Source organism: Arvicola amphibius, chromosome 2 (assembly GCF_903992535.2).
Source record: "Arvicola amphibius chromosome 2, mArvAmp1.2, whole genome shotgun sequence".
NCBI classification, from domain to species: domain Eukaryota; kingdom Metazoa; phylum Chordata; class Mammalia; order Rodentia; family Cricetidae; genus Arvicola; species Arvicola amphibius.
Genome location: NC_052048.2, coordinates 115,778,044 through 115,805,039, shown reverse-complemented (window position 1 = coordinate 115,805,039; position 26,996 = coordinate 115,778,044). Strand labels below are relative to the sequence as shown.

The 26,996-nt window shown below is 41.6% G+C and overlaps 1 protein-coding gene across 1 annotated transcript in view; it reads right to left on the bottom strand.

Annotated features, from left to right (window-relative positions):
• The window catches only part of LOC119807298 (S1 RNA-binding domain-containing protein 1-like), a 60,452-nt gene that overhangs the window by 19,852 nt on the left and 13,604 nt on the right, over positions 1–26,996 (bottom strand). The window contains exons 3-10 of the mRNA XM_042054546.1: positions 23,499–23,625; positions 22,432–22,669; positions 17,500–17,579; positions 14,360–14,540; positions 10,911–11,285; positions 3,979–4,145; positions 1,709–1,826; positions 570–704 (exon numbers count right to left, since the gene is read on the bottom strand). Of these exons, the coding sequence (XP_041910480.1) occupies positions 570–704; positions 1,709–1,826; positions 3,979–4,145; positions 10,911–11,285; positions 14,360–14,540; positions 17,500–17,579; positions 22,432–22,669; positions 23,499–23,625 (1,421 nt within the window). The remainder of the gene's footprint in view (positions 1–569; positions 705–1,708; positions 1,827–3,978; positions 4,146–10,910; positions 11,286–14,359; positions 14,541–17,499; positions 17,580–22,431; positions 22,670–23,498; positions 23,626–26,996) is intronic.

The window sequence follows — 26,996 nt, the reverse complement described above, 5'->3', positions numbered from 1 at the left end:
AAGCAAATTTTAGATAAAGTCCCCTTATTACTTAGAAACAAAAATATAAGAGCAGGATCCAATTTGTACTTTGTGCATGCCAGGCGTATTAAAATTCTTTCTGAAGAGATCTGAGTTACATGGATTTTTTTCAAAAAAAAATCAGAAATAAAACAAAAGTTTTGAAAGATAATGAGAATCTTTATAATCTTGGGATATGGAGAGGTTTCATTTAAAAGTAAAATGTCAATTATCTTAAAAGATTAATAAATTAATAATAAAACCAAGAACTTCTATTGACCAAAGACGGCATTAAGAAGGACCAAGCAAGAAGTGGGGAAATGTGTGCTGTGAGAATGTTCTTGGAAATGCAGAAAGAAAATGGCAGAGGCCTGACAGCTAAGTGACTGGAGTGGGGAGGTCATCGGAAGCAAAAGGCTGGGAGACTTCTGTTAGAATCACATGCTCTTTACCTGCTGTTACTAGACAGCCACATGGCCATTAGTGAGGCGTGTTTTAATGTAAATGTGTGCATTCTAAAAGCTAAGCATCAGCAGGGCTGACGTCTTATAGGGAGCCAGTACCTTTAAACACCAGGCTTGACATAAGACAACAGGTTGAGCTGGTCCCGGGTTTTCCAGCAGTAGCCGCGCTGCTCCTTCTAGTCCCAGCTGTTTTGCTCTCTGGGCTTTGGTGCCTTTGCTCCCCGTTTTATATGGAGCAGACTAGAAAGAAAAAAGTAGAGAATACATACTAGCAGTCTGTTTTCAAAGCTAAAATTAAAGCGAGGCTACAGGGCTAGAGGACATGCTGAGAATACCACGGACATCCTTCTCGCTGCTCTGCCCTCTCCCCTCAGAGATGAACTCATATTAACTAGCTAAGATACGGGAGTGTTATGTATCATAGATTTATCTTTGTAATTTTCTATGTGCTCAATTAGTTCTTTGCTTGGATTTACTCACCTAAAAACCTCCTCATCTGGATGTCGAGTTGAATTACCCTTCACTCACTCACCAAGCCTTCTTCCTCCTGATCCGCACACCAGCACCTCCAGATTCTCTTCATAGTTGCCCAGTGGTCAACCCTGACATGCTCATGAATTCTTGCCAGCTCATAGCTTCTAATATAAGCCAACCACAGAAGCCATGAAGGCCTGGCCTCTGTGCACAGCAAGTTCCCTATGGAGAATGGCGTGGTGCTTCCACACAGCCTCTGTACTGCTTCCTGTTAACACCAGTCCCCTCTAGGTAACTCAGATTTGTTAGAGGACATTTACGGGAGGGTATGTTTTAAAGTATGTACCTGTTCAATACAGACAATGTTCTTCAAATATTTTCCATCCGTGGTTGACTGAGCACACAGATGTGAAACCAACAAGTAATTATGGTGGCAGCTGTGCCAACTACAGGCTGCAGAACGCATGCCTTGATCTCCAGCTGTGCCATCTCCTTTGCATTCTACGCTTTAACAACCTGCTCTACTTCCTTATGTGACTAGGAATTCTGTGAGGGCAAGAACTATTTACTACCGCATGTGTAAACCCAAGTTCCTGGCACAGATGAAAAAGTACTCAGTAAATATGTATTGACTAAAGGACAAAAACCCTGATGAATTAAGTAACAGTGGCCAATGGCGTTAGCTTTTTATGGCATGGTCTTCCTCAGTGGTAAAAAGATCCCCAAATCATACATATTTATGCATTACATTAAAAGATAAAGTTCCTTACCACGTGTTCTAGTTCTTCAAATGTTTTACAGTTCAACAAGGCTTTTAGCAAGCACTCAGACATCTTCCCCTCCTTCTTAATTTTCTGGATTGTACTATGAACCTTCTTTGCAACCGCCCTGAAATTAAAAACTTAAATAATATATACGACCTACATGTCCGACCTCTCTTCTCAGGGCTGTCTCACATTTCAGGCAAGGTGCAGGGGAAGTAAAAAAAGTAAAACAAAGCTGCTTTATCTCTGACTCACTTGACAGACAAGAACTTCACCCCCAAAAACTTTAGCCTGCAGCTCCAAGAGAGAATAATATATAAGTCACAATAAAAGTGTTAGTATCAGGAAGTTAGTCCTGACCTATCGCTATGCTCCTCCTCGCAGACCTGAGGCCTTTTAAGGTTTCAGCAGCAGTGCTGATGAAGAAGGCCTCTGTGGAGTCTCACCAGAACAAGGGAAGCTGTCAGATGTAGTCTCTTCGAGTTGAAGCAATGTTCCAGGCTCTCCTGGATTCTAAAAATCTCATACTTTGAAATGTTCCCTACCAGTTACTTTGTAGTGTCTTCAAGCCTTCAAGGGCTCCTGTGATGTTACCTTACAGTCAACCTGAGGCCTCCTGGCAGGAATATCATCCAAGTGGGACTTTATACTACATCTCATTGAGAGACAAAAGATCTCAGTGTAGCCTTCTACTAACGGAATGTAACCTAGGAAGAGGACACTCGTGGTTTCTGATATAAGCATCCTTTTTCCTTTGTAGCCGATATGCACTTTGTGTAGGGATGAATATTTTGAGACCATCTTATTCCTCACCAAACCTCTGATGTATTCACTGATTTATTCTTATCACTATAGACTTCTGGCTTACTTTTTATTTAGTGGTTATAATTCACCATCGTGACATATTTACTGTTCAAATTATCCTTGGCTTGGCCAGAAGTAACCCTTTCAAGCGAACTGCTATATGCTTTGACTTGTTCCTCTTACTCTCTGAGTACTTCTTTATTCTCTAAAACAAGATATTCCAGCTCACCTTTTACATTCCTCCTAAGCACTGAAATCCTAAGGCTGCCGCCTGGACATCTGACTATTTGACTATTACATGTGCTCACTGGTACTGGAGCAATATTGCTCAGGATGGGCACACTTAGCACACATAACTGGTTCCTAAATACTATTTTCCACTGACAAAGAACTGGGACCCATGCAGAAGAGCAGATTTTGGAAATCAAGACAGATGAATCAATCCACAAATGGGGCAAGAGGAATGGCAGGCCCAGCAGGTCCTCTAATTTTCAATCAATTTTTTTTAATTGTAAATGTGTAATCCTGCTGTATATGTCGTACATATATGTCATCTTATTTCATTACCTGTTCTTTTTGTTTGTTTGTTTTTGTTTTTTGAGACAAGGTTTCTCTGCATAGCTTTGGAGCCTGTCCTGGAACTCACTCTGTTCCAGGCTGGCCTCGAACTTACAGAGATCCACCTGCTTCTACCTCCCGAGTGCTGGGATTAAAGGCATGCACCACCATCGCCTGGCTCATTACCTGTTCTTATTTACAAAATCTGCCTAGCAGTGGTATTGGTAGCATGAAGGAGTTGAGTACCAATTAACCTAGGCTCTTGACTTCAAATTCCTGCTGCCTTGATTTCCCTACACAGTGGACTGTAACCTGGAACTATGAGCAAAATAAGCCTTCTCTCCCCTTAAGTTGCTTTTGTTAGGGTATTTATCACAGCAGTAGAAGAAGAAACCAAGACAATATCTCTTCCTAAAAAAACATTGGCAGCACCATAGAGTATCATTTTCCTTCATGATCACATGGCTGACTGGGAGCAGCATCATGAGAGTCACTATAGCATCTTGTCAGCCAGCCCAGGATTTAAAAAAAAGAGGTAATATTCAAAGTAGAGTTTCTATTGAATGCTTATGGTTTTGAGTATCATGAAGATGCAAAATTAAGTCACTCTATTATAGATTAAAGACCATCTATACTGGCAAGAACTCTCCATTTGGGGTCTGTGGAGTGCTAAGATTCTGCCACGATAGTCAGTCATTTCAACGTGTCCCATAAATTCATGTCCAACTCCATGGCCTAACTAAGAAAACAAACGTGACTACTCTGGCAAAAGCGGTCTGCAATTAGATGACAACCATTAATAAAAACAAAGCACGGGGACTGCGAAAACAGTGACTAACTTCCCCTTGTCTGCCCTCGTGTGCTCAGAGCCTCAGTCTCCCACGTAAGACCCACCACTCCCTCGGGTTTCTTACCGTAGCTCGTCTAGGGTCTGGCGAACTTCTCTCAAGGAATCAGCATCGAGGTTATTAACGAGCTCTTTTCGGTAGCGTATAATGAAGGGAATAGTATTGTCATCATTAAAGAGGCGTATGATATTGGCACAAACCCAAAGTTCAATATTAGTTCTCTCAGATAAAACCTGCAAAGAAAGAAAAAGTGATTCAAAATCCTATGGCCTATAATCCCAAAACTTTGAAGGCTGAGACAGGAGGACTACCAGAAGTTTAAGGCCAGCCTGAGCCACGTAAGATCCTATCCAAAATCATCATCATCATCAGATGAATAAAATCAGTCCAAAACATATGATAGAATTGTTCACAAAACTACAGACACAGTAAATGGCTGAACCCCAGAGACCTTACAGATACCTCACTTCCTAGTCATCTTGAATACTGATCCTAAATCTCGCAGTCATTCTAAGGGATGAATATCATATCTCTGATGAAGACATTAATTCATATCTCCAGGCATATGTCTTCTCCACATTGCCACCATGGCCAATTATTTAAGACAATATCCCAGAAACCTAATGGGCATCTCAACCCTGCATTTGTAAAGTCATTCTCCTCTCAAACCTACTCACCCTCCACTTTTCCTCATGTGCTGTCTATTCAAATAGTAATTCAAACTAGAGAGTCATCCACCAAATCTTAAGTCTGATTCATTGTAAGAACAGTAAACAAAAGTTACAAAATATTTCTTTATTATCTTCATTTTCTCCCATCCCACAGCACAGTCTCATTCTAGCCCACATCAGTGAGACAGCCTTAATTGTTCTCCCTGCAGACACTCTAGTCCCATCTATTCCTATCTCCATAAGAAGCATGGTGAATACTCCTTTAAAATGTATACTAGATCATGTCATTTGACTGGTCAAAACCATTACTGATGTTCCAAAGCACCTAGAATACAAACTCTACTGTTGGACAGTTAAAAAGGAATCAGTAGCTTCCAAAGTTAAAAATGATCAATAGCTAGACAGGAAAGGCTAGACAGGACTTCCAGAGAGAGGAATTCAGAGGATGAATCTAGGCAAGAGAACTTGGCCAGCCAGACACAGAGGGGATAGTCACAGAGAACGTGGGGAGAGATAAAGAGCCACATGGCAAAACACAGATTGATAAAGATGGGCTAATTTAAGTCATAACAGCTAGTTGGGAACGAGCCTAAGCTAAGGCCAAGATTTCATAATTGATAAGTCTCCATGTTCAAAGAAAGACTGACAAGAAAGACCTGCTATATACAGAAAAACTTCAGTGCTAAGTGCTTGCCCAATATACATGAGACCCTGGTACAATTCTCAGCTTCACAAAAAAATAAAAGAAAATTCAATCTTCTTTCCAAAAAAGCTAACTGGGAAAGGAGCCTGCCAACATCTGACCTCTCCTTGTTCCAGCTCAGCTGCTGAGTCAACCTGTGCCGCTACACTCTGAGAGTCCAGGGCTTCTGGGAACTACAGCAGCACAGTCTCTAGTTCTCAAGGGAAAAGCACAGGCATCATCTACATCCTTGCTGAAAATAAAAAGTATTAGGTCCCACCTAAAATACACTGAATCAGAAACTTTAGGGTAAGCCCTGACCATCCTGCGCCTTAGGAAAACGAGGCAAACAACAAGAACAAAGCAGAGGGCAACCCTGTAGAACACGAAATGGCAGAGCAGGGAACTCCAGTCTTTACTCAGAAAATTCTCACATTAATTTCTTACCTATGGATGTGCTTGCTTGTTTACTTAGGTAAAGTGTATATGCATTTATTAAGGAAAGTCAGAAAGAATTGCAGAAAGGGAGGGATCAGGGAGGACTACCCTAACTACTCTAATACTGACTTTTACTTTGGGACTGACTGCTGCTTTATGCTGACACCTCCATAAGGCTTACTATGTTCTAACTGCTTACATTCAGCATTAACTCATTTAAAATATGAGATAGACTAATATTAGCCTCATTTTATACACACAAAAACTAGAGTCCAAGAAGTAAATTACCCCAAGCCCCACTAGCCATATTCCTCTTCAAAAAATCAATTTGTATGCAAAGCAAAGGATTTATAAGGCAAAGGTACAAAGGACTTAAACTGTCTCTGCACTGCCCTCAAACTGTCAGAAATATCCAGAAAGATGCCTTTTCCCCAGTGTCCCAAGAGCGCTACCGGAGAGAAGCCCACCTCCCCTGTTACAGAGAGGACATCTGGGCATCAGTAAATCCACCACAGCTTTCATCATCTTGCAACATCTGCACTTTAAAAGAGTTAACATCAAGCCAGGTGATGGTGGAGCATGTCTTTAAGCCCAGCACTTGGGAGGCAGAGGTAGGCAGATCTCTGTGAGTTCGAGGCCAGCCTGGTCTACAAGAGCTAGTTCCAGGACAGGCACCAAAGCTACAGAGAAACCCTGTCTCGAAAAGACAAAAAGAGTTAACATCAAATTCAATGGCTCACTAACAAGTAAAAATGAGAGAATTTTCTCTTCAGAATCATTCCCAAGCCAGCAACTTGAACAGCTCTCTTCTGAAAAGCTGCTGATTCTGACTGCTCAACCCAGAGAGTTGATTATGTCACTATGTCACAACTGCTTATGTAAAAATGGGAGTGGGGACAACTAATATACACTGCCAGAAATCAGAAAAGAGGTTACAGGAGAGGAGGGGTGATTGAAGAAGGGTATGAGGGGGATTCTGTTGTTTACAACCTGGAAGCAGCTTGGTTATACTTTAGAACATCCTGGGCAACCTCATATATATATGGAATACATCAAAGCTTGTTGATGCTAAATGATGTTGATGCTAAAGTCTATAACAAATACTACCAACTTGATTATATCAACAACAAAAAAACCACTACTTTAACCTCTCCCGGAGAAAATGGGCTACAGCTATCCAGAACTACTGTACCTACTATTATGCAGAATGGCAGTGAAGTCGCCAGCTCAGAGACACTGGCTCCCTTTTCATGTCACTTCCTTTACTATTTTGTCTTCATCTTCACATACATCATCTGTTATCAGCTCTTAAAAAGAGCTTACAAAAAGGGGTTGGTTTGCTTTTCTCCTAATACATGCACAGAGCACTGCACCTACCTGGCTCATCCTCAAAATAAAGAAATTGTATCACGGCAGTCATAACTTTGGCACAATTTAACTCTTCCAGCAACTGACTATGCTGGTCACTTTTTCAGTTCTTATTAATGTACAAGTGTGGAACATAAGGGGATTTAACAAAAACAAATTTCCCATGGCAGCCATATATTCATAGGTTGCTTCTGCTCAAGAGGACAGTCCTCAGTCCCTGGCTAGGAAACAGACACAAACTATGTTTGAAGACTCAAGTCTAAACACTAATCAAGCACATGCTATGGGCTTACCCTCCTCACACAGCATGGTGAGAACCCTGAAAAGGCTGTGAAGTTGCCAGAGTTAAGACGCATACCCTCAACAGAACAGAAGACGAAGGCATGATGGTGAGCAGAGCCTGGGAAACAGAGGAGTGACTCTGCCTGCCAAAGCGTTCAGCTAGTTTACAGAAACCTCTCCCTCTGGACAAGGTGCTATTCAGTGTTCGCTCCCACAACCTGGATATATATTTTGTGGAAGAAGGTATGTACATTGGAGACATTTATTTTTGTTTTGTTTTTGTTTTTTGGTGTGGGGAGCCGAGATTCACAAAGCATAGAAAAGGAAGTCCACATAGAACATAGGAACTGCACAGAGAGTTAAAGTTAGGAAAAGGTTTGTTAGGTTAAAGGCTTTAACAAAGCTGCCCACAGATGTTCAGCAGAAGTGAAACAACTCTAACACCTCTCTCCAAAACCACAGCCAAGAACCTGAGAGTCCCTGAGAAAACTGCCCGCAGCAGCAAGTGGACAAGGCCTCCACCCCAACCAAGAAGCTATCCGCAATTAATAACCATTAGCAAAGGAAAAATTCATTTTCTCCAATGGAGTCTCACTTGGTATATTAACTACACTACTAGGCCGCATGCCTAAGAGGTATCAAAAAATAACTCAGTGGTGTTTCTGCCCCATTTGGCTTTGGGCATTTTTTTTGTCTTATTGGTCTTATGCATGTAGATTCTGGTTTCTGTTTTTGTGGTTTTGTGTTGTGAATGTGTTTGTTTGCTTCTTTTTGAGAGAGAAAGAAAAGCTTTGGAGCTGGGTGAGTTTTGGGGAAGAGAATAGAGGGATCAGAATGCACTGTATTTAAAATTTGTCTTCAACTAAAAATAAAACCACTTCCAACTACCAGGAGGAAAAACTGCTTCGAATGTAGAGGAAAAACTGCTTCGAATGTAAAGGAAAAACTAGTGTATACACAGCCTCCATGCAGGTCGAAGCCATGAAACAAGTGAACAATTTCCAGCTGATACTGGAATGATACTGGAGGACGCCCGCTCGGCTTCTAATGAAGATTTCCTTACTCCTTTGCTTCTGCACTCACCCGGCAGCCAGGTACCTGTTTCTCATCATGCTTTCCCCTATTCATTCCCAGCAATTAATCTTGCCTTTCTCTTGGAGTGTATATTACAAAGTGCCTTGTGTATGCAATCCTACCAACAATTTAGAACTGGTTAGCAAACTCAAGAAAGTATCCCTAACAGAAAATACAAAGTTGCTGATCGTGGTGGCTCACACCTATAATCCCAGCAATCAGAAATTTGAGACCAGGGCTACCTAGTAGAGTTCCAGGCCAACCTGGGTTACAGAATAAAACCCTACCTCAAAGAAACAAAAATATTTAAAATAAAAAGAACTCAAAGTCCACATTAACAGATTTCAGAAGAAACTTTCTTCTCTCAAAATCTGGAATCAACTTTAATGATACCTATCAGAGGAAAGCTACAACCTATAAACTCCTATGCTAAGTTAGCTGCCAGTAATTGTACCTTTTAGGTGGGTTCTCTTTAGCTTGTATTATACAAACAAGAATTCCTCTGTCCATTCTCCTGACTATAACTGATTTTTTAGGTTACCTATTTATTTTTTTTCTAATGCACTATGATAATAAATATATATATTAGCATGCATGGTATGGAGTCTAGCTCACAAAATCAATTATAAATAAATGGCAAACATTATTACCTACCAGCAATTTCAGACCTGTAAGCATATGCCTGAGATAAAACAGGACGCATGCATGCATGCATGCATGTATAAACCTTCACAAGAGTCCAGTCATTACCATGGTTCATAACTACATTTTTTACACCTGGCTCTTGCCATACCACCTTAAAGGCACCTGACCGCACCTAAAGCTCAACTCCAAAGGACATCCTTTTAGGCAGCCTATTCAGATCATCCTTACAGAACCCCATCCCCACTCCCAGCACTCTAAATAAATAAATGTAAAATTATAACAAAAGGTTAAGTTTCTATCCCTTGTAATCTAGAGAAAAATAGCTAGGGTGGGGCAATATTCCTTTCTTCTCCCATGATAAAGATGGGGGAGGCACGACAGAAAGCAAAGTGTCTTATAGAAAGCAGCTCTTCACCATGAAAGACCTACTATCATGTCTGAAAGGCCAGAAACTTCACAAACTTTGAAACCCTCCTTTCTTCCTCCTGCACATTGTCAGCTACTGGAGGTGGATCTACTCTGGCACAAGATATAAGCTTAGCAGTGTTCAGAAAGGGTAAGGCAAAAAAAGTGGGGCACATCCATTGCCCCTGAAGTTCTGGACCAAGAAAGTCTTCAGAGTGAATTACGCACAGGTGGTCTATGACCTACTCTGTGAAAGCATTGCCTTGCAGATCTGAACAAATAACAGAGGAAGACGGAGAAAGCTACTTACACTGCTTCTCAATGACTCTGCAAGGCGCATTTCAGTAAAAAGACAGAGAAAGCTCTAGGGCAACATTCCAGATGCCTTGGTGTGCCAAAGAGGAAAAACACAATGACTAACAACTACCGGTGACACTCTATAGGTGACAGAAAAAGCAACGTGGCCCAGAAAACGTCTCTCTGAAGAACACAGCCCCAGTCTTAGAACTGCAAAAAGCCGTGGGCTCTACAGCAGCAATTTATAGCAGAGTCCATTCAGAATGCTGTTAGGACATATGGAGAGGAAGATCACCCTCATCTACCCTGATATGGCCCCAGAATGTGACGGAACACACAAGGTTAAGGCTAAGCTCACTGCTCATGAGCCCTTCTAGTCTTCTCTATCAACCCCAAGGCAGCTAAAAAGGAACGGGGGAGGGGAGCAGAGAGTATAGGAAAGGAAACCTGGGGAAAATCCTCAAGTTAGATTCTACTGTATGTATTGGCTTTGTGGGAACCTAGTCTGTTTGGATCCTCACCTTCCTAGACCTGGATGGATGGGGGAGGAACTTGGACTTCCCACAGGGCAGGGAACCCTGACTGCTCCTTGGACAGGAGAGGGAGGGGGAGGAGGGATAGGGGAGGAGAAGCGAATTGGGAAGAGGGGAGGAGGTGAAAATTTGTAAAATTATATAATTTAATAAATAAATAAATAAATAAGAATTCTTAAAGAATTTCTCTTTGAAATATTGCTGGGTCTTGTTCCTATATACTAGATGCATGAACAGCCAATAACCTAATCATGTGTACTGTTTCTATGGGGAAATACAATCCAAACACAAAAAAAAAACCTTTAGCAATGCACCTCTGAGGCCTCCATTTGTTGATATAAAATACCTAGACCATGATGTGCAAGTATGTACCAGGGCAACGACTTTCTTGACTGAAGTCACAGTTCTTAGCAAAAGAGCTGCAGCTGGTAAGCCAGATTACAAAATAGTATAGCCAAGAATAGAAATACTGGTCAAAGCTTGACTCCAGAAATCTCTGGCAAACTGAAAAGGCGGATTCAAAACTGCCAGCACTTCCCTTAGTGAGCAGAGTCTGTATGCCATCCAGGACTCAACACACAAGGGACACAAGGCTGCACTTACCTGCACTATGTCCCAGTTCATCTCCACCTCCTCTTTAATGCTGCTGGCACCGTCAGGAAACTTGACAGGCTTCCCCTGAGGACAGGCCTCAGTCTTCAGCCTCTTCAAAGGGGACTGACCAAACGTGAAGTCGTCTTCACTTTCTTCTTTCTTGCACACATCTTCCCATGTGGTGCTTGTTGATGGTATCTCCATATTGCTATCTCCACCTTCTAAGGGGCTGGCTTGGCTGGTTACTTCATCAACTTTCAACTTTCTTTTGGCCCTCTGTACTGAGTTTTTTTGGTTTTTTGTTGCAGTTTTCAGAGCCTTTGTCGTATGTAATTTGTGATTTTTCTCTTCCAAACTGGCATCAACAATAGCTACAGGGCTATTCTATGAAATCACAAAAAGAACACATAAGAATTTTAAGATTAGAAACCAACTGCCCTGGAATATTTTCAGAAGAGAAAGGGAACAAATTATCAATACACATAGTAACAACTAAATGAATCTCAAGGGAACTATGTTGAGCTGTGAAAAACCCCATCCCAGAGTTGCATACAATATGAGTACATTTATAGAAGTCTCCTAAGCAGAGCCGCGCTCACCAGGAGCAGAAGTAAGTGGGTGAAATGAGAGCAGCGATGTGCAATAGAAACACACGCCTTTAATCCCAATGGAAGCAGAGGCAGAAGCAGGAGGATCTGAGTTCAAGGCCGGCCTGGATTATAGATCAAGGTCCAGGACAGCCTGGGCTACACAGAGAACCCTGTCTCAGGGAGGAAAAAAAAGAAAAGAAAGGGCAACATCAGGGATCCGTTCAACAGTTACACAAACATACATATGTAATAAACTGTATGGTGCTAAATACAAATACCCATCACAAAAATAAACACATGGAAAACCAGAGAACTCTAAATAAACAGAGGTTTTTACCAATTATATTTTACAATGCTAAAATAAGACACTAAAATTTTACCATTGGGGAAAACTAGATAAAGGGTATATGGAATCCCTCCGATGTTTCTTATATTACAAATAAAGCTTAATTTCACAAAGCGAGTAAATGATAGGTTTATATGTACCAGAAAAACAAGACTAAGTTATACCCATGGGCTCGAAATGAAATTCAGTTAGGAGTGTGAGCTTGCCTAGCATGCATGCCTAGCACATGCAAAGCCCTGTTTGATCACCAGCACGTCATAAAAACCAGACATGGTAGCCCATGCTTGTCATCCCAGAACTTGGGAGGTACAGGCAAAAAGAATGAAAGTTCATGGTTGCTGTGGGATAATGATCTTATACAATGTAAAGATCTGTCATTTGTATTGGTTCAATAAAATGCTGATAGGCCAGTAGCCAGGCAGGAAGTATAGGTGGGGCAACCAGACTAGGAGAATTCTTGGAAAAGGCAGAGACGGCAGTCACCAGCCAGATGCAGAGGAAAATTACTGAGAAAAGGTACCAAGCCACATGACTAAACATAGACAAAAATTATGGGTTATTTTAAGATGTAAGAGCTAGTTAAAGTGAGCCTGAGCTAGTAAGCCAAACAGTTTATAATTAATATAAGTCTCTCTGTGTGTATAATTAATATAACTTGGCTATGGGACTTGGCAGGACAGAAACTTCCATCTACAAATGGTCATCGTCAGTTATGTGGCTAGCCTGGGCTACATGAGACCTGACTTAAAATTAAATAAATAATTGACTTGTTTAAATAAATCCAGAAACTGATAAAAATAAAAATCAAGGCCAACTATCTATAGGGAGAATAGGGCCCACATGGTTGTGAAATTAAGTAGACTCCACCTGCCACCTGCTCAGACAGAAAATGGGTGACTGGAAACAGAGTAGCAGCAGCCAAAGGCAGGAAGTTTCCTTTTGTTTTGTTTTGTTTTGTTTTGTTTTGTTTGAGATGAGGTCTCACATTATAGCCCTGACTGCCTAGAAATCATTATGGAGATTATGATTTCTAGATTTCCAGATTAACTTTGAACTCAGAGCAACTCTCTTGTCTTAGCTTCCTAAGTGCCAGGATAACAGGTGTACAGAACCATGGCAAGCATCCTTTTTCTCTGAGGAGGCTGCTGCCTACACAGGTATCCAGGAAACAATCTATACCACCACTGCTCCCTACCAATATGCCACATTACATGACAGTCATCTCAGCACTGGTGGTGGTGGCTATAATGCAAAGATCTGCTCTGAAGGAGCTTACAGACACGGGCTAGCTTGTCCATCACTCAAGTGACAGAGATGGCACAAATACAATTCACAAGAACTGACAATGAGTGAAGCACAGTAAGGGCACTTCTACCCACTGCCAACCACATGTATACTTGAACATGCAGTTCTCTGAGCACTACACCTGCACTCAAAGCATAAAGGATCCAAGCAGAGGTAGGAAGATAAAATGACTGCGTCTATAAGTCATATGAGTTGGTATAACATATCTATCATAAAGGAAGCCATCAAAGAAATGGAAACAAACCTACAAGAAACGAAATGTGATCAGCTTTCTTCTATCTATAATAAAGAAAGAAAAGACAACAAGCAGATCCCGAGGGTTTCCGTCCCAATGATAAGAGAGCCTGCCGTGAGGTGGCTGCTTCAGACTATCTTAATTCTACACAATTCACAATTACAACGTAAGTGTCACTGTGATGACCAGAGCAGGGACCACAAGAGCAATCAATAACCCCGCATGGGCCAGACTATCTTAATTCTACACAATTCACAATTACAACGTAAGTGTCACTGTGATGACCAGAGCCGGGACCACAAGAGCAATCAATAACCCCGCATGGGCTTGTCTAGTTCCTCTCCTCGGTCCACACTCAGCAAGCAGTTTCTAACTATCTAATTCCCTACTTCAGCCTCCAAGAAGGAAAGTGCTGCCCGTAAGAGTTTCAAGTGCTTTTGATGATTTTTATAAGTATTAACTATTAAATCAGCACTCCGTATATACACATCACTCTTGCAAGCATGGCTGATATAAAAGTACCCCTATGAGGTACAGCGGCTTTTGAACTGCTGACTTAGAAACCCAGTTGCAGCACTTAATGTCCGTGTTCTAGGAGTAAGCGACTAAATATCTCTTGCCGCACATTTATCTATAAAATCAGGACGGCAACTGCAGCCATTCCCAATGGTTATAAGGACAACGAGATCTTCGGAGTGAAATGTCAAGCATGCTGCGTGGCTAGTAATACGCACAGATATGTGCTGATGTCACCATCCAAACCAGCACTTCCACACCTAGCACACATCCTGGGAGAGGAGAGTGGGAGTAGCTGAAGAAACAGTTGTTGGAATGGTAAGTGTTCCTGAGACTGTGACAGGGACACCATGGCCCTGAAGAGTGTGTCATTTACATGTTCTGCCTTCACTGTGTAAGGAGAAAGAACAGCTCCTCCCCATCTGGAAAATACAGTGGCCTCCCCGCATCTAGCAACGCCACCTACCAACTCCTCCTTAACAGCCAGGTCTTTCGATACAGCTTCCATCTGTGGGGTGTTCTTCTTCACCCGTCGCCCCTGCTTTTGTTTGGACTCCTTGGAGGCAGGCTGCTTACAGTTTCTGGGGACTTTCTTCTGAGGTTCCCAAATACTATCTTCCTTGTCATCTTCTTCAGAGCCAGATGACCTAGAAGTAAATTGACAGGAGAACTTCCAGGAAAAATGAAACCAACCAAATGACAAAGGTCAAGAGAGGCATATGCTTCTTAAATGATAATTGGAAGTGTGTGATAGAAAATGGATTGATATGGGCATACATAGGCTGTGCACAATTATTGCTAAGGACTGAACAGTGATCCGAGACCAATGTAGACATGCCCTCTCCCCACCACATACCATCACAAGTCTCTTCCCCCACCTGATGAGCACACACACACCATCATGACACAAAAAATCAACCATTACCTTAAGGCACTTACTGGGTCATGTCGCACAATTGTCAATGTGAGCCTTTCAATCTTAACAGTAAAAAGCACTTAGGTTCCTAAATGCCAATCAAATCCATTTAAAACATACTAAGTTATTCAAACCAATGAAAAGACTAAAAAATAGCTTTTTAAAATACCCGAAACTGCATAAAAGCCATCACCAAGACACTTCAACTATCTATTTTATTGACCCTTTTTCCCATCACAGAATAGATCTGTTCCCTGAAGAGACTGGGTCAGGTGCACCCACACCGCTTTTCTAACAAGAAGCAAACACACATCAGGAGCAGAGAAAGCATAGCCCTCCACCCATCTGCTTCACTCTATTCCTCCCCTAAACAGGTAAATATAGGTGGGAAAAAATGGCCTGAGAGTAATCAATGAGGCTGTCTGAACTCCTGAAGGGTCTCATCTGCCTAGAGACAAGAACCTCACTGAATGAATCATCAGCTAAATTATGTTCCAAGAAGACATAATGATGGTAGGCCAAACCACTGACATCATCAGAGTTCTTTTCAGAGGTCAGTAAGCAGCCTGAGACTAAACAAACAAACAAACAAAAAACAAACAAAAAAAAAACACTAAAAAAGTAGAGTCGAAAGTAACTATCATTTGAAAACCTGTGTTCTGCCAGATAGTCCTCTGAGTACTTGGGAGTCTGAGGCGGGAGGGTCACAAGTTCTGACCATGTCTACCCATACCCTACTCTCCTTCACACACATACACACACAGGGGCAAGGGGAAAGAAAGAGAGGAAAAGGCAAGGGGAAGACAAAGAAGCCCCTCCTACTGTGAACCGAACAGAACATCTTCTACCCTCCTGCCTAATAGCCTATCACACAGAAAGCTAACTAACCTACTTCACAAGGGTAGGCTGCTAAAAGTATAGGGAAGAAAACACAAACGTCCAAAATCACTAGTTACACAGGAAGTGGCTCAAGGCAGCTAGTCAATGCTCATTCCTATGCCATGCAAGTTGTCAGCAGGACCTGGCCCTCATCCTGTAAAGCACACCTTTCATATGCCTCTCCTTAGACCTCTTGACCCTCCTTCTCCCCTCAACCTCAGAACGCTCAACCCTCCAGAGTCTTAGTCCTCAGTCCTCTCTCTCAGTTTATGTCTTATCCTATGAGTCAATAAAGGAATCTCAATTTTACATCTCCAAACTGACATTTCCCTTTGCAGATCCACATTCAGCTAGATGTCAAGCAATCACCACCAACTTACCAAGCCAAAATAGAACTCTTGGATTTAACATTCTTACCTATTCTAGTCTTCTCAAGAAGCCCGTAAACACCAACATGCCCTTTCTAGTCTACCTTCAGAAACATGCCCAAAATCAGACTATTTAATACCATTCTCCCCTCTCCACCTGTTTCCTTGCTTCACCCTCACAGTCTCCTTGATGATATTTTACAGACATAAGCCAGACCAGGTCAGATTGCTGCCCACAGTCCTCCACTGGCTTCTAATAAAGTCCTAGCATCTCCTCATAGACTCTTGGAGCCTACCAATTCCAGTCTCATTGCCTAGCACTCTCTCTGACACGATGGTTCTAAGCTGGCCGCACTGTTCTTGCTGTTCCCCACACATCAACTCATTGCTGTCTCAAGGTCTTTGTATTTGGGGCCTTCTCTATCTGTAACAGAATCTAAATCTTGGCCCGAGGTAAACTCCTGTGTTTGTAATCTTTGGGTCACTATACTGATATAACTTAATAAATGGCTGATTTATCTCAGTCTTGGAGGTTTTATTCCAAAATCAGGTGGCCCAATTGCTTGGGCCTCTGATGAAGACAGCAACTGGCAAAAGCAGAAACACATGCTGAAACACATGCACATCTTGAGATAAGAACAAAGAGAAGACAGGCCAGGGTGTTACAAGTCTCTTGGAGGGCTTGCCTCCAGTGGCTGAGGAGCCTCAGACTAGCCTCCACCTCTTACAGGTCTAACCACTTCCAAATACCACTACCCTGGTAGTGACCTTTGTGGGACATTTATCCAAACCACAGCACCTAGTAAATCTTATATGGATCTCTTGACATATCCTCCAAAAGACACCATTACTGCTCTATCCAAAAATGCCCCTCTAATACAAACACACAGCATGCTCCCTAACCCCGACCTGCTTTAATTTTACCTTATAATCCTATTGTGACCTAACATTAATCATTTATTTCTTTACAAATGTCAAAGGTATATGTTACATGGTACTCTATAGCAAAGACTCTGAACTGAGGGTGATTTGGAGCCCCTGGGACATTTGGCATTATCTAAAGACATTTCTGATTATCATATGTACTTGGTAGAGGTCACAGATGCCACTAAGCATCCTACAAAGCATCAGATAGCCCCCACAACAAAAGATGACCCCACACACAGTGGCAATGCTGCATAAATTACAAGTTCTATTTTAAAGCAATGTAAACAACAGCATGCCCTCCTTCAGCCTGGTTCCAGGGTAAATATTATATAATGTGTTCAGTTAGCTATTTTCTCTCCTGGATCACAGCATGAATTCAACAAAGAGCTATTGTATGTGTAAAGGACAAGGACACATGGTTCTTCAACCCAAATGACTTAAGTTTCTAAGTGACAGAATATAATACTCCTTAAAATAGTCACCATTCCTGCAACAACATTTCACTAATATGCTTACATCTCAGAGAAGAAAGACAATTCATTTTTGGATTCCACATTTTGGGCCTGTATTTTTGCTCTTCTTGGCAATGAAGACATCTGGAAGAAACAGAACATGAAGTCATCATGACATGAAGAGTTTTATCACTTTGTTTGGCTATAAAATGATTCTCCATTCAAAACTAACACTCCAAAAGCTTTGCTGTTAGAAATGACATAAAGGAGAGAAAAACATCAGGTTTATTCACAAGCCCAAACACTGGCTTCCCATAGGATGTAGCCTGCTGACCAGAAGAATACCTAGCAGTCTTTCAACGGTCTCAAAAACCTTATTAGTATGGGGCCATCTTTTAGAGAAAGACAAGATCCTACAGGGTAATAAGTTTATTTTAGAATTAAATGTTTGAGTATTCCGCAAGTATCATTTTATGATGACACTACCAGTCAACAAATTATAAAGTCATTGATTAAAGTATTTATCAAATATAAGAAATATTTCTTCTCTTCTGTGTCTTCTGATAATAGTAAAGTAGGTGTCTTCATAAAGGTAGTAGTCAAACAAAGAATGCTAATTAACTGAGTAAGCAGCAAGGCTATTCCTAAAACAAAGCACACATCCTCTTGTACTATAAATGATTAACCACTATGCTACCAAAAATATTTACCATAGTCAAAGGTTCAGCACTATAATAAATTAAGATAAATGACAAGAAACATCACATAATACAATAAGTAAAAAATTTACTTAAACTGAACATTTATTACTCCCCAAAATATGTTTGTCAAACTATAAAAACTACATTAGCCTGGCATATTTAGAATCTGTGAGATTAGTCCCTGGACCAGTGGGCTACTGTAAGCTTCTGCTTCTAACAGCACTTACAAGAGGAGGCAATACCTCAGACAAATACCAAAGGGCTGTCACCAAGAGGAACATGATTTCTTTCCCAGTAGCGAACCATGAGGCGGACTGTGTTAGGAAGGAAACAGGACAGAGGGAACTCTCTCCTCTCTTCCTTCAACGTCTGTTAGGAATCTCTCTGGTTATGGGGGTCATCCTACCTCAAATAAGCAGTTCTAGCTATTATCACAAGGGAACAGGAAAATGGGATTTCTTATGAACAATTTACCACAATAAAAATAAAATTGTAAAAAAAGAAGACTGAACAGGAATGCGGCACACCTTTAATCCTGCTGTGAAGAAGCCAGAAGGAGAAGGATCACTAAGAGTTCTAGGCTAGCATGGTCTACATAAAGCGCTTGAGACCAGCCAGGGCTACAATCTAAGATCCTATCAATCAATCAATAAATAAGAGGAAGTTGATGTTTGACAAGGGTGCCCATTCAAAATACATCAGGGAAGAACATGAATTCACTTTGCGAGACAACTAGCTAATCCTCTGAAGAAAAGCAAGCATTTAACTTCCACACCCTCCTCAGTAGCAAAACCACGCCCTAAGATGGTGAACTATTTAAATCACACAAAACAAAGCTTTAAAAATTCTACAAGCGGGCGGTGGTGGTGCACGCCTTTAATCCCAGCACTCGGGAGGCAGAGGCAGGCAGATTTCTGTGAGTTCGAGACCAGCCTGGTCTACAAGAGCTAGTTCCAGGACAGGCTCCAAAACCACAGAGAAACCCTGTCTCGAAAAACAAACAAACAAACAAAAAAAGAAACTTGGTATGGAAAGAATTCATTTCGTCTTACAGCTTATAGTCAGTCCATCAAGGGATGCCAAGGCAGACACTCAAAGCAGGAGCTGGAGGCTGGAACCACAGAGGAACACTAATTACCGGCTGGCTCCCAGGCTTTCATTCCGCTACCTGTCTTATATAAGCCAGGCCCATCTGCTTAGGGATGGAACTGCTCACAATGGGCTGGCTCTTTTCCGCAGACATACTCATAGTGCAATTACTCAACTGAGGTTCCTTCGTCTGTCAAATTGGCAACCAAGATTAACCATCACAGTTAGTATTTAGATTAACCATGGGCCTTTAAAGATTTCCCTAAACACATACTTGAACTACCTCTTTATTAAGTATTCTAGAGTTAATGGAACATGGAAAATTAGGTAAATCACAATTATCTATTTACAAACAGGATATATATATATATATATATATATATATATATAGTGTGTGTAGGCAAAAATTAGAAATTATTATTTGTATGCAACTACCTATATCAAGTATTCTCTCAGGGATTTGTATACTCCACTTTAAAAACCGGTTTCTCCACCTCCCACTTGGAATAACCAAAACCTAGATGACTGAAATGTTTGAAGATAACAGGGATATATTCTGAGAAATACATCACTAGGCAATTGTCATCTGGGCAGCTCTACAGGTGAGATGGTCTTAGAGAAGCACTTTCGGGAATTGTACATGTTCTGCTGGCATCCATCCCAAACATCATTAATCAGTACAAGACTGTACCTAGAGCACCTACTTATTAAAATCCTACTCCCTCTGTCCCAAAATTTAAGATTTAGATTTACATAGGGTAGGGGAGACAGACAAGAGGACTGACCATAGGACCTTGCTGGACAATCAATCTAGCCGCATTAGTGAGCTCCAGCTCCAGGGAGATACCTTGCCTCAAACGAAAAGGTGATTAAATCAAGACATCCTCCTTTGACCTCGGCTGCCTCGAGCACATGCACCTGCATGCGCGTACACAGGCATATACACAGAAAATGATTCAGATTTACACAATAAGTTGCCTCTGAAACTATTTAGAGGTCTCATGGTTTCCCAAATTTGACACATTCATAAAGGGACTCTTGATAATTACGTTCCTCTTCTAAAACCTGTTTCTAGCCCTCTTTCCAATCTCAGTATCTATCCATTTGTTAAGCTAAAATTTGAGACTTTTTTAATAGCTTCCCTAAAGAAGCTAACACTCATGATTAGAATGTTCAAATCTGCTAAATTCTGACATAAGTACACACATTTTCACAATCAAGATAATGAGTATGTCCATCACTCACCAACGAGCCACGTGTAAAGCTAGTACTGAGAATCTTTTTTTTCCCCTCCATCGTCAATATTCAGACTATTAGTAAATGAATTCTTCCTCCAAAATATATCGTATTTCATCAGCACTGCCAGTGAGCCCCTAGTCTCTACTGCTATAGCAGGGGTTGAGACTGGGTAATTAACTAAAACAAAATTCCTTCACAATCCCACGGCCTAGAAATAGGCCTGCTTTCCACGTTATTCCAAAACAAAAGGCATCACCGTGCTAAAGCAAAGGAACTGTAGGCTGAGCTTTTTCTCTCTCTTCCTTTCAGTGTCAATGGGGGGTGGGGGGGGGCGCTACCCTTATGGCCTCATCTAATCCAAATCACCTTGCAAAGGTTCGACTTCCCAATCTATGAATTTGAGGATTACATGGGACACAAACCACAGCTGTCTTTAGCTCTTACTAGACTGCTGCAGCAAGCTCTCAGCTGCCCTCTAGTTCTTCCACTCTTGCCCCCTACCATCCCTTCTCCCTGAGATCATTCCTAAAATGCTCTGAAAACACTCAGGGACTTTTCATCTTGTGCTTCAAGAATCAAAACCAAGACCCTTTTCAGGACTGACACTTTCTATCCCTAACCCCACTCACCCCTTCATCTATCTGCTTGCTTCTAGCCACCTTCTTTCAGTCCATGTTCCAAGCATGAGTCTTCCCCACATCAGGTCCACTCTACCTGAAGAGCCCTAATCCTATTCATATCAAACATCTGGTTACTTCCCATCCCTTAGATCTCAGCATCCACTTACCTAAAATGGCATTTTATATCATTTCCCCCTTCCATCCTGTATACAGTAGTATATAAAATAGGCTAAAAGTATAATATTGTTTTCTGTCTGATACCCTCAATTAAATAAATTCGGGGGAAAAGAAAATGTTTGCTTTCCTTCAGTACCTGAGAGCCCAGAATTTAATAACTGATCTAAAAGTATTTATTTACTGAATAAACATAAGTACAAATATGGTCTCCATAGGAAAAAGTAAATGAATTTTCTATCACTCTTACTTCACTGCTGTTTGGAAAAGATTATGACACATAAGAAGGTCCTATTCTTTAGTGATCGGAAACATTCCCTCTTCTGAATTATCTCATTCAGATTCATTATCTCTGCAGGGATAAGCAATTCCAAATTACAGGCTCCTGTGATATCACTGAGGAGATATTAGAAACTGGGGAAAGTGAAAATAGAAAAGGCAACTGACACACAAAAAAAAATTAAGGGGGAAACAGCATTTAAAGTTGTAGGAGAAAAGAGAGAGAACTCAAGAGGTATCTAAATGTTCCCCTGGGGAACCAACAATAGTGCTTCACATGGTAGCAGAGATTCTCAAGTGACTAAAAAAAAAGCCAACAACCAAAAACTTAGCAGCAGAGTTGCGGCTAGCCTTGGCGTTGAGCAAGCCCTGCTGCATTCTTTTATGAATGAGAACCTTAAGACTGAAATGGTTTAAAGGTGTAAGGCAAAGGTCCTAGAACTCAGAGGCACAAGTACCAATGATATCCTCGTTTCTCATTGCACGGACATTAAAAAGCTGCCCTGTGGGAAGAGAGTTGCTAGAGTTCTCATTCATCCTCAACTGTTGGAGCGCCTCCTATGTGCCCAGAGCACTTCCGAAGATGCGAGTGATTCCGAGCACCGCGATCTGACAGTGTTTCTTCCCTCACCTCCGACTCTAAATAACAAAGTTCGCCCTAGCTTTCACACGCCTGCCACGCGCTGCCAGCTGCTGCAATGAAAGGATGTGCCAGGTTACAGGTGTAGATTGTGAGGCCGACCGCTGATACTAAAACGTAACGAAACTTCGTTTCAAAATTTGTTCTCTCCCAAACAAGCACTCATAACGGTAAGTGGCCCCCAAAGTACCGCAGCCCAGAAGCAGAATCGGGTCAGACCGAAGCACTGCCGCCAGGGAGGACACAATGCTCACCTTCCGGCCTGGCGTGTATGTAGACTGGCGTTCTGTTGCAGAACCTTCCGGTTCCCGCCGGAAGTTTTTCAAATACAGGAAGTCCCGCCTTACTTTCCCCAGAGTGGATTGCCGGGGCGGGGCCGGGCGGCAAGGCGGGGCAGGGCGAGGCGGGGCGAGGCGGGGCGGGGCGAGGCGGGGCGGGGCGGGGCGGGGCGGGGCGAGGCGGGGCGAGGCGGGGCGGGAGCGCCGCTTGAGTCTGCGGGGAGTTTGGGTACGCCCTTACCCATGGGAAGGGGTAAAGATTTTGGCGAATGGTGTGTACGCTTCTGGACGACTTTACGCTCTTTTCTCCCATCCATCCCTTTTGCCTTTTGGGCTTATTTTTTGAGACAGAATCTCAATCTTTTAGTCCATTTCGGACTGGAGCTCGCCACGTTGTCCCTGATGGCCTCGAACAAGCCTCAGTCGTCTTGTCTCAGCCAGAAAGCGTGGCTAATTTTTTTTTTTCCGAAATCAGCAACGGCTCATTGCATCATTCATTCGTAGTGGGAAATGAAAAGGAATTAGGCTCTATTGTCACATTAAAACCTTACGTGACGTCCACAAGGATGTTTATAGTATATTTCATTATTTTCTAAACTCCGATATAATGGGTTTTGCAACCCACCAGGAAAATGTCTGAAACTTTCCGTCTTTGGTAAGTCTGCATTCATTCACCCCACGCGGAACCTTACGTAATAAGAGACATTAAATGGAGAGTCAGCTGCATCTTATTCCAGTCTCGGGCCATTCGGTATACTGCCAAGCACATCCACTGGAAAGCCGAGCCCTCTTATAAACTTCCTAGACAATTTGTACAAATTGCTCCTTGCCTTTGGACCTGTTTCCCCAGCCCTCATCTCTATTAAGATAACCCAGCACACTGGATCGTTAACTCGAGGCAAAAGTAGATCTTTTACAGAGTATGAGAACCCCAGCCCTATTTTCACACTCAAAGTCCGTGAAAAGTGCAGTGCCCACAATCCTGATAAACTAGCCTAGGCACATTTTCCTTTGCATCTAATATCCCTGTTTTCCTTGCTCACAATACGGAAATAGAGCTAGTGATAGAGCTCAGGTGATACAGGAATGCACTTGCCCAGTAAGCCTGATCAACCTGATTGCATTCCAGGAACCCATGTAAAGAGAGAACCAAGAACACAAAGTTGTCCTCTGACACAAAAATAGATTCTTTTTATTAAATTAAAATAGCTTTTTGTCGCGCGTTTGGTTTTGTTTTAACTTTTTTGTCTGATTTTGGTCACATCAAATGCCTAGGCTATTGCATAGTTTCCATCTGAATAGACTAGCAGAAGCTATACCCCCAGTCCACAGAAAGTTCCCATGCTGCTCTTGGGGTTAGGAAGAAGCCTAATCTTAAACCCACTGTGATACCCTGAATCCCACTTTTTTTTCCAGTCATTTCCATTTAAAAGCTATAAAGCATTCTCCAGAAAGTCTTCCTGCTTAACTTGAATACATCTCAAATCAATTCCCAGAGGAAATTAAAAATGACTTATCTTTTCCAGTGCCATAATTTCATCAGTCCCACTAAACTCTAAGTTCACAGAAACAACATAAGAAATCAAGTCTTAAATTAGAGAAATGAGATTGTTGTTAGTCTAGATTACAATTTCATAGATCAAGGAGAGCATTGCCAGAAATCCCAGCACTTGAAAGGTAAAGGTCGGAGTGAGCTAGAGGCCAGTCTGGGCTACAGAGGATTCGGTCTCAAATAATAATTTCACAGATCCAAAAACCCATGGATGGGCTGACAAGACAGCTCAGTGAATAAAGGTGCTTGCCACTAAGCCTAACGAAGCCTGGACTCCACACGGTGGGAAGAGAGAACCAGCCTCATCGAGTTGTCCTCTGACCGCCACACATGTTCTCCCACACAGACAGTAAAAGTATTTAAGTAAGTAAAGTGTAATTTAAAAAATTTTAAAGATGGATCTCTTTTCTTAGAAGAGTCTAGAAAATAGCTTTCTTCTACTAATCTCTCATTGCTAGGGACTCTGGTAATAAAGTGCAAGGTATTGAAATGACCCCGTAGTGGGCCTTGCTGTGAATCCATCCTAAGTGAGCATATGTTTTGCTAGATAATTTTTTTGTGATAGGAACAACCGAAGGGGCTCTTTTCAAACTCAGTAAACCAAATTGTGTTAAACCATTGGCCACTAGAGATAAGTTTCTGATATTGCTTTGAACATTTTTTTTCTTAACTTCCCATCTTATGTTGCCTGTTGCAATTAGTTCTAGAAGGTTCAAAACTGTCTGCTGAAATCTTAGTCTGCTCCTCAGTTTTATAGGCCTGCAAGATTGCTAGAGAACACAGTTTATGAGAAGAAAACTAGGGTGATAAAATTTTCAATGTACTGTTCACTACTACGTTTCTTTTGGTGTTGCAGTGTGCTAGACACCTTTAAGGTAGAGAAGGTTGTCACGGTCCAGGTGAGTGACTGTTCTACAAAGTGTGTCTCCTTTCTTCTGTTTGTTGAGACAGGGTCTCTCTGTATATCCCTGGTTGTCCTGGAACTCACTCTGTAGACCAGGACCAGGCTGGCCTTGAACTCAGAGATCACCTGACTCGGCCTCCCCAGTACTGGGATTAAAGGCATGGCTCTACAAAGTATTTCTACATTATTCATTCCCTGAAGACATTTGAAAACAAGTCTAGAAACTTGATACAACCCAAGCAAGACAGCTAGATTCATGGCTTGAGTTAAGCAGGTAACAGCCACCCTACACAATGAGGAGAGTGGATGTTGCCCCACATATTGTTGAAGCTCTGCCAATAACAGGATTATTTGCCTTCCACATGGAATATAGAAAAAAATTACTAAGCTAAAGCAATAAAACTGGTAAGGTTTTAGACATCAGACATCTGGGAAAAATAAAAGTTGGGTAATAACCATCTAAAACTAAAATATGTCTGAGGTGGCTTACTCCAAAGACAAGCAAGAGCATCCAAAGGCCTTTTCCCTTGGAATTTTGCAAGAGAGCCACTCCCACCACAAACTGTCAAGGGGAATTTGTAATAATTTAAGTATAAACCAGGCCCCACCATTAAAACCATCTTTTCTTGCTTAATCACTTGTTTACCTTTGGATCTTAAGTAATGAATTCCAAGAAATTCACTGATTTGGACTCATAGCCTGGGATACTTTGGACACCCACCTGAGACTATGCAATAAAGTAATTAGATCTTTTGGGGGACGTATTTAAATTATGTTTGTTTTATTTTCCCAAAACATACAGCTCACTCTCCCATGGTACTCACTGGTTTCTTAGCATTTGTGTGTTATTGTCTTGTTTGTCAAATCTTTCTTTGGGTTTTATATCTCTGGGGAGAACATAAAATAATATTAACAATGTACCATTATTGACTAGCCATTTCATGCCAAGAACTAATTCTTTTTGCATGTTCTTGTGTATTTACTTCACGTATGAACTAAAGGGGATTTTGTAACCCCTTTTTTTACAGATGAGAAAAAGACAAACTAAGGAAGGTAAGCTAATTCATCTATGTTCACATTTTGACACTAAGCTGTAGACCCAGGATTCAAACTTACTCATCTACTTTGCTTCATGAGAAATTTATATACCACGAGCCTAAAGCAAAGCCCTTTTTTGCCTCAACTCTGGTAGCCTCTACAATACCTTGAGCCTTTGTGTTGCTCTATAAATTTTGAACCTCTCCTAGACGAAATAAAGTCCTATCTATCCATTTGAAATGCAGTAAAACTGTGTTCTCTATTGACTTCACATGAACACAAATTCTTAATTCAGGCACAGCTGGTCCACTAACTGAATTCTAAGATACTTGGGTCTTAAAAACTAGGCCTTGATTATTTTTAACACCTGCTCCACTTTCTGACTGTATGGTAACTAATAATGTTTGAGAAATGATACTCAGCCGGGCGGTGGTGGCGCACGCCTTTAATCCCAGCACTCGGGAGGCAGAGGCAGGCGGATCTCTGTGAGTTCGAGGCCAGCCTGGTCTACAAGAGCTAGGTCCAGGACAGGCTCTAAAAAAGCTGCAGAGAAACCCTGTCTCGAAAAACCAAAAAAAAAGAGAGAGAGAGAGAGAGAGAGAGAGAGAGAGAGAGAGAGAGAAATGATACTCAGTAAAATAGTAGACTAACCCCTAGACCAGAGTAAAGGAAACCCTTCCCTCATATAAGAAATATGGCTGAAGCACTTGCTGCACAGAAAGTAGGGTCATCATTTAAAATAAACCGTCCTTGTAAAAATGCAAAAAATATTGTCCTTAGAGTCAATCACTTAGTGTGATGACTGATTTGGGGTATCAGCTTGACTCAATTAACAGACACTGACTAGATGGAAAGGAATTATTTGTGTGTGTGCCTGTCAGAGTGTTTCTCAAGGAAAGCAACATTTGAGCTTGGTAGACAAAAGAAGATTCTCCAGATGATGTGGGTGAGCACTGTCAAAATGTCTGTGGGGTCCGAATAGAACAAAAAGGTGAAGAAAAAGAAATATTCTGCTTTCTGTAGCTGGAGCATCCTTGCTCTCCTGCC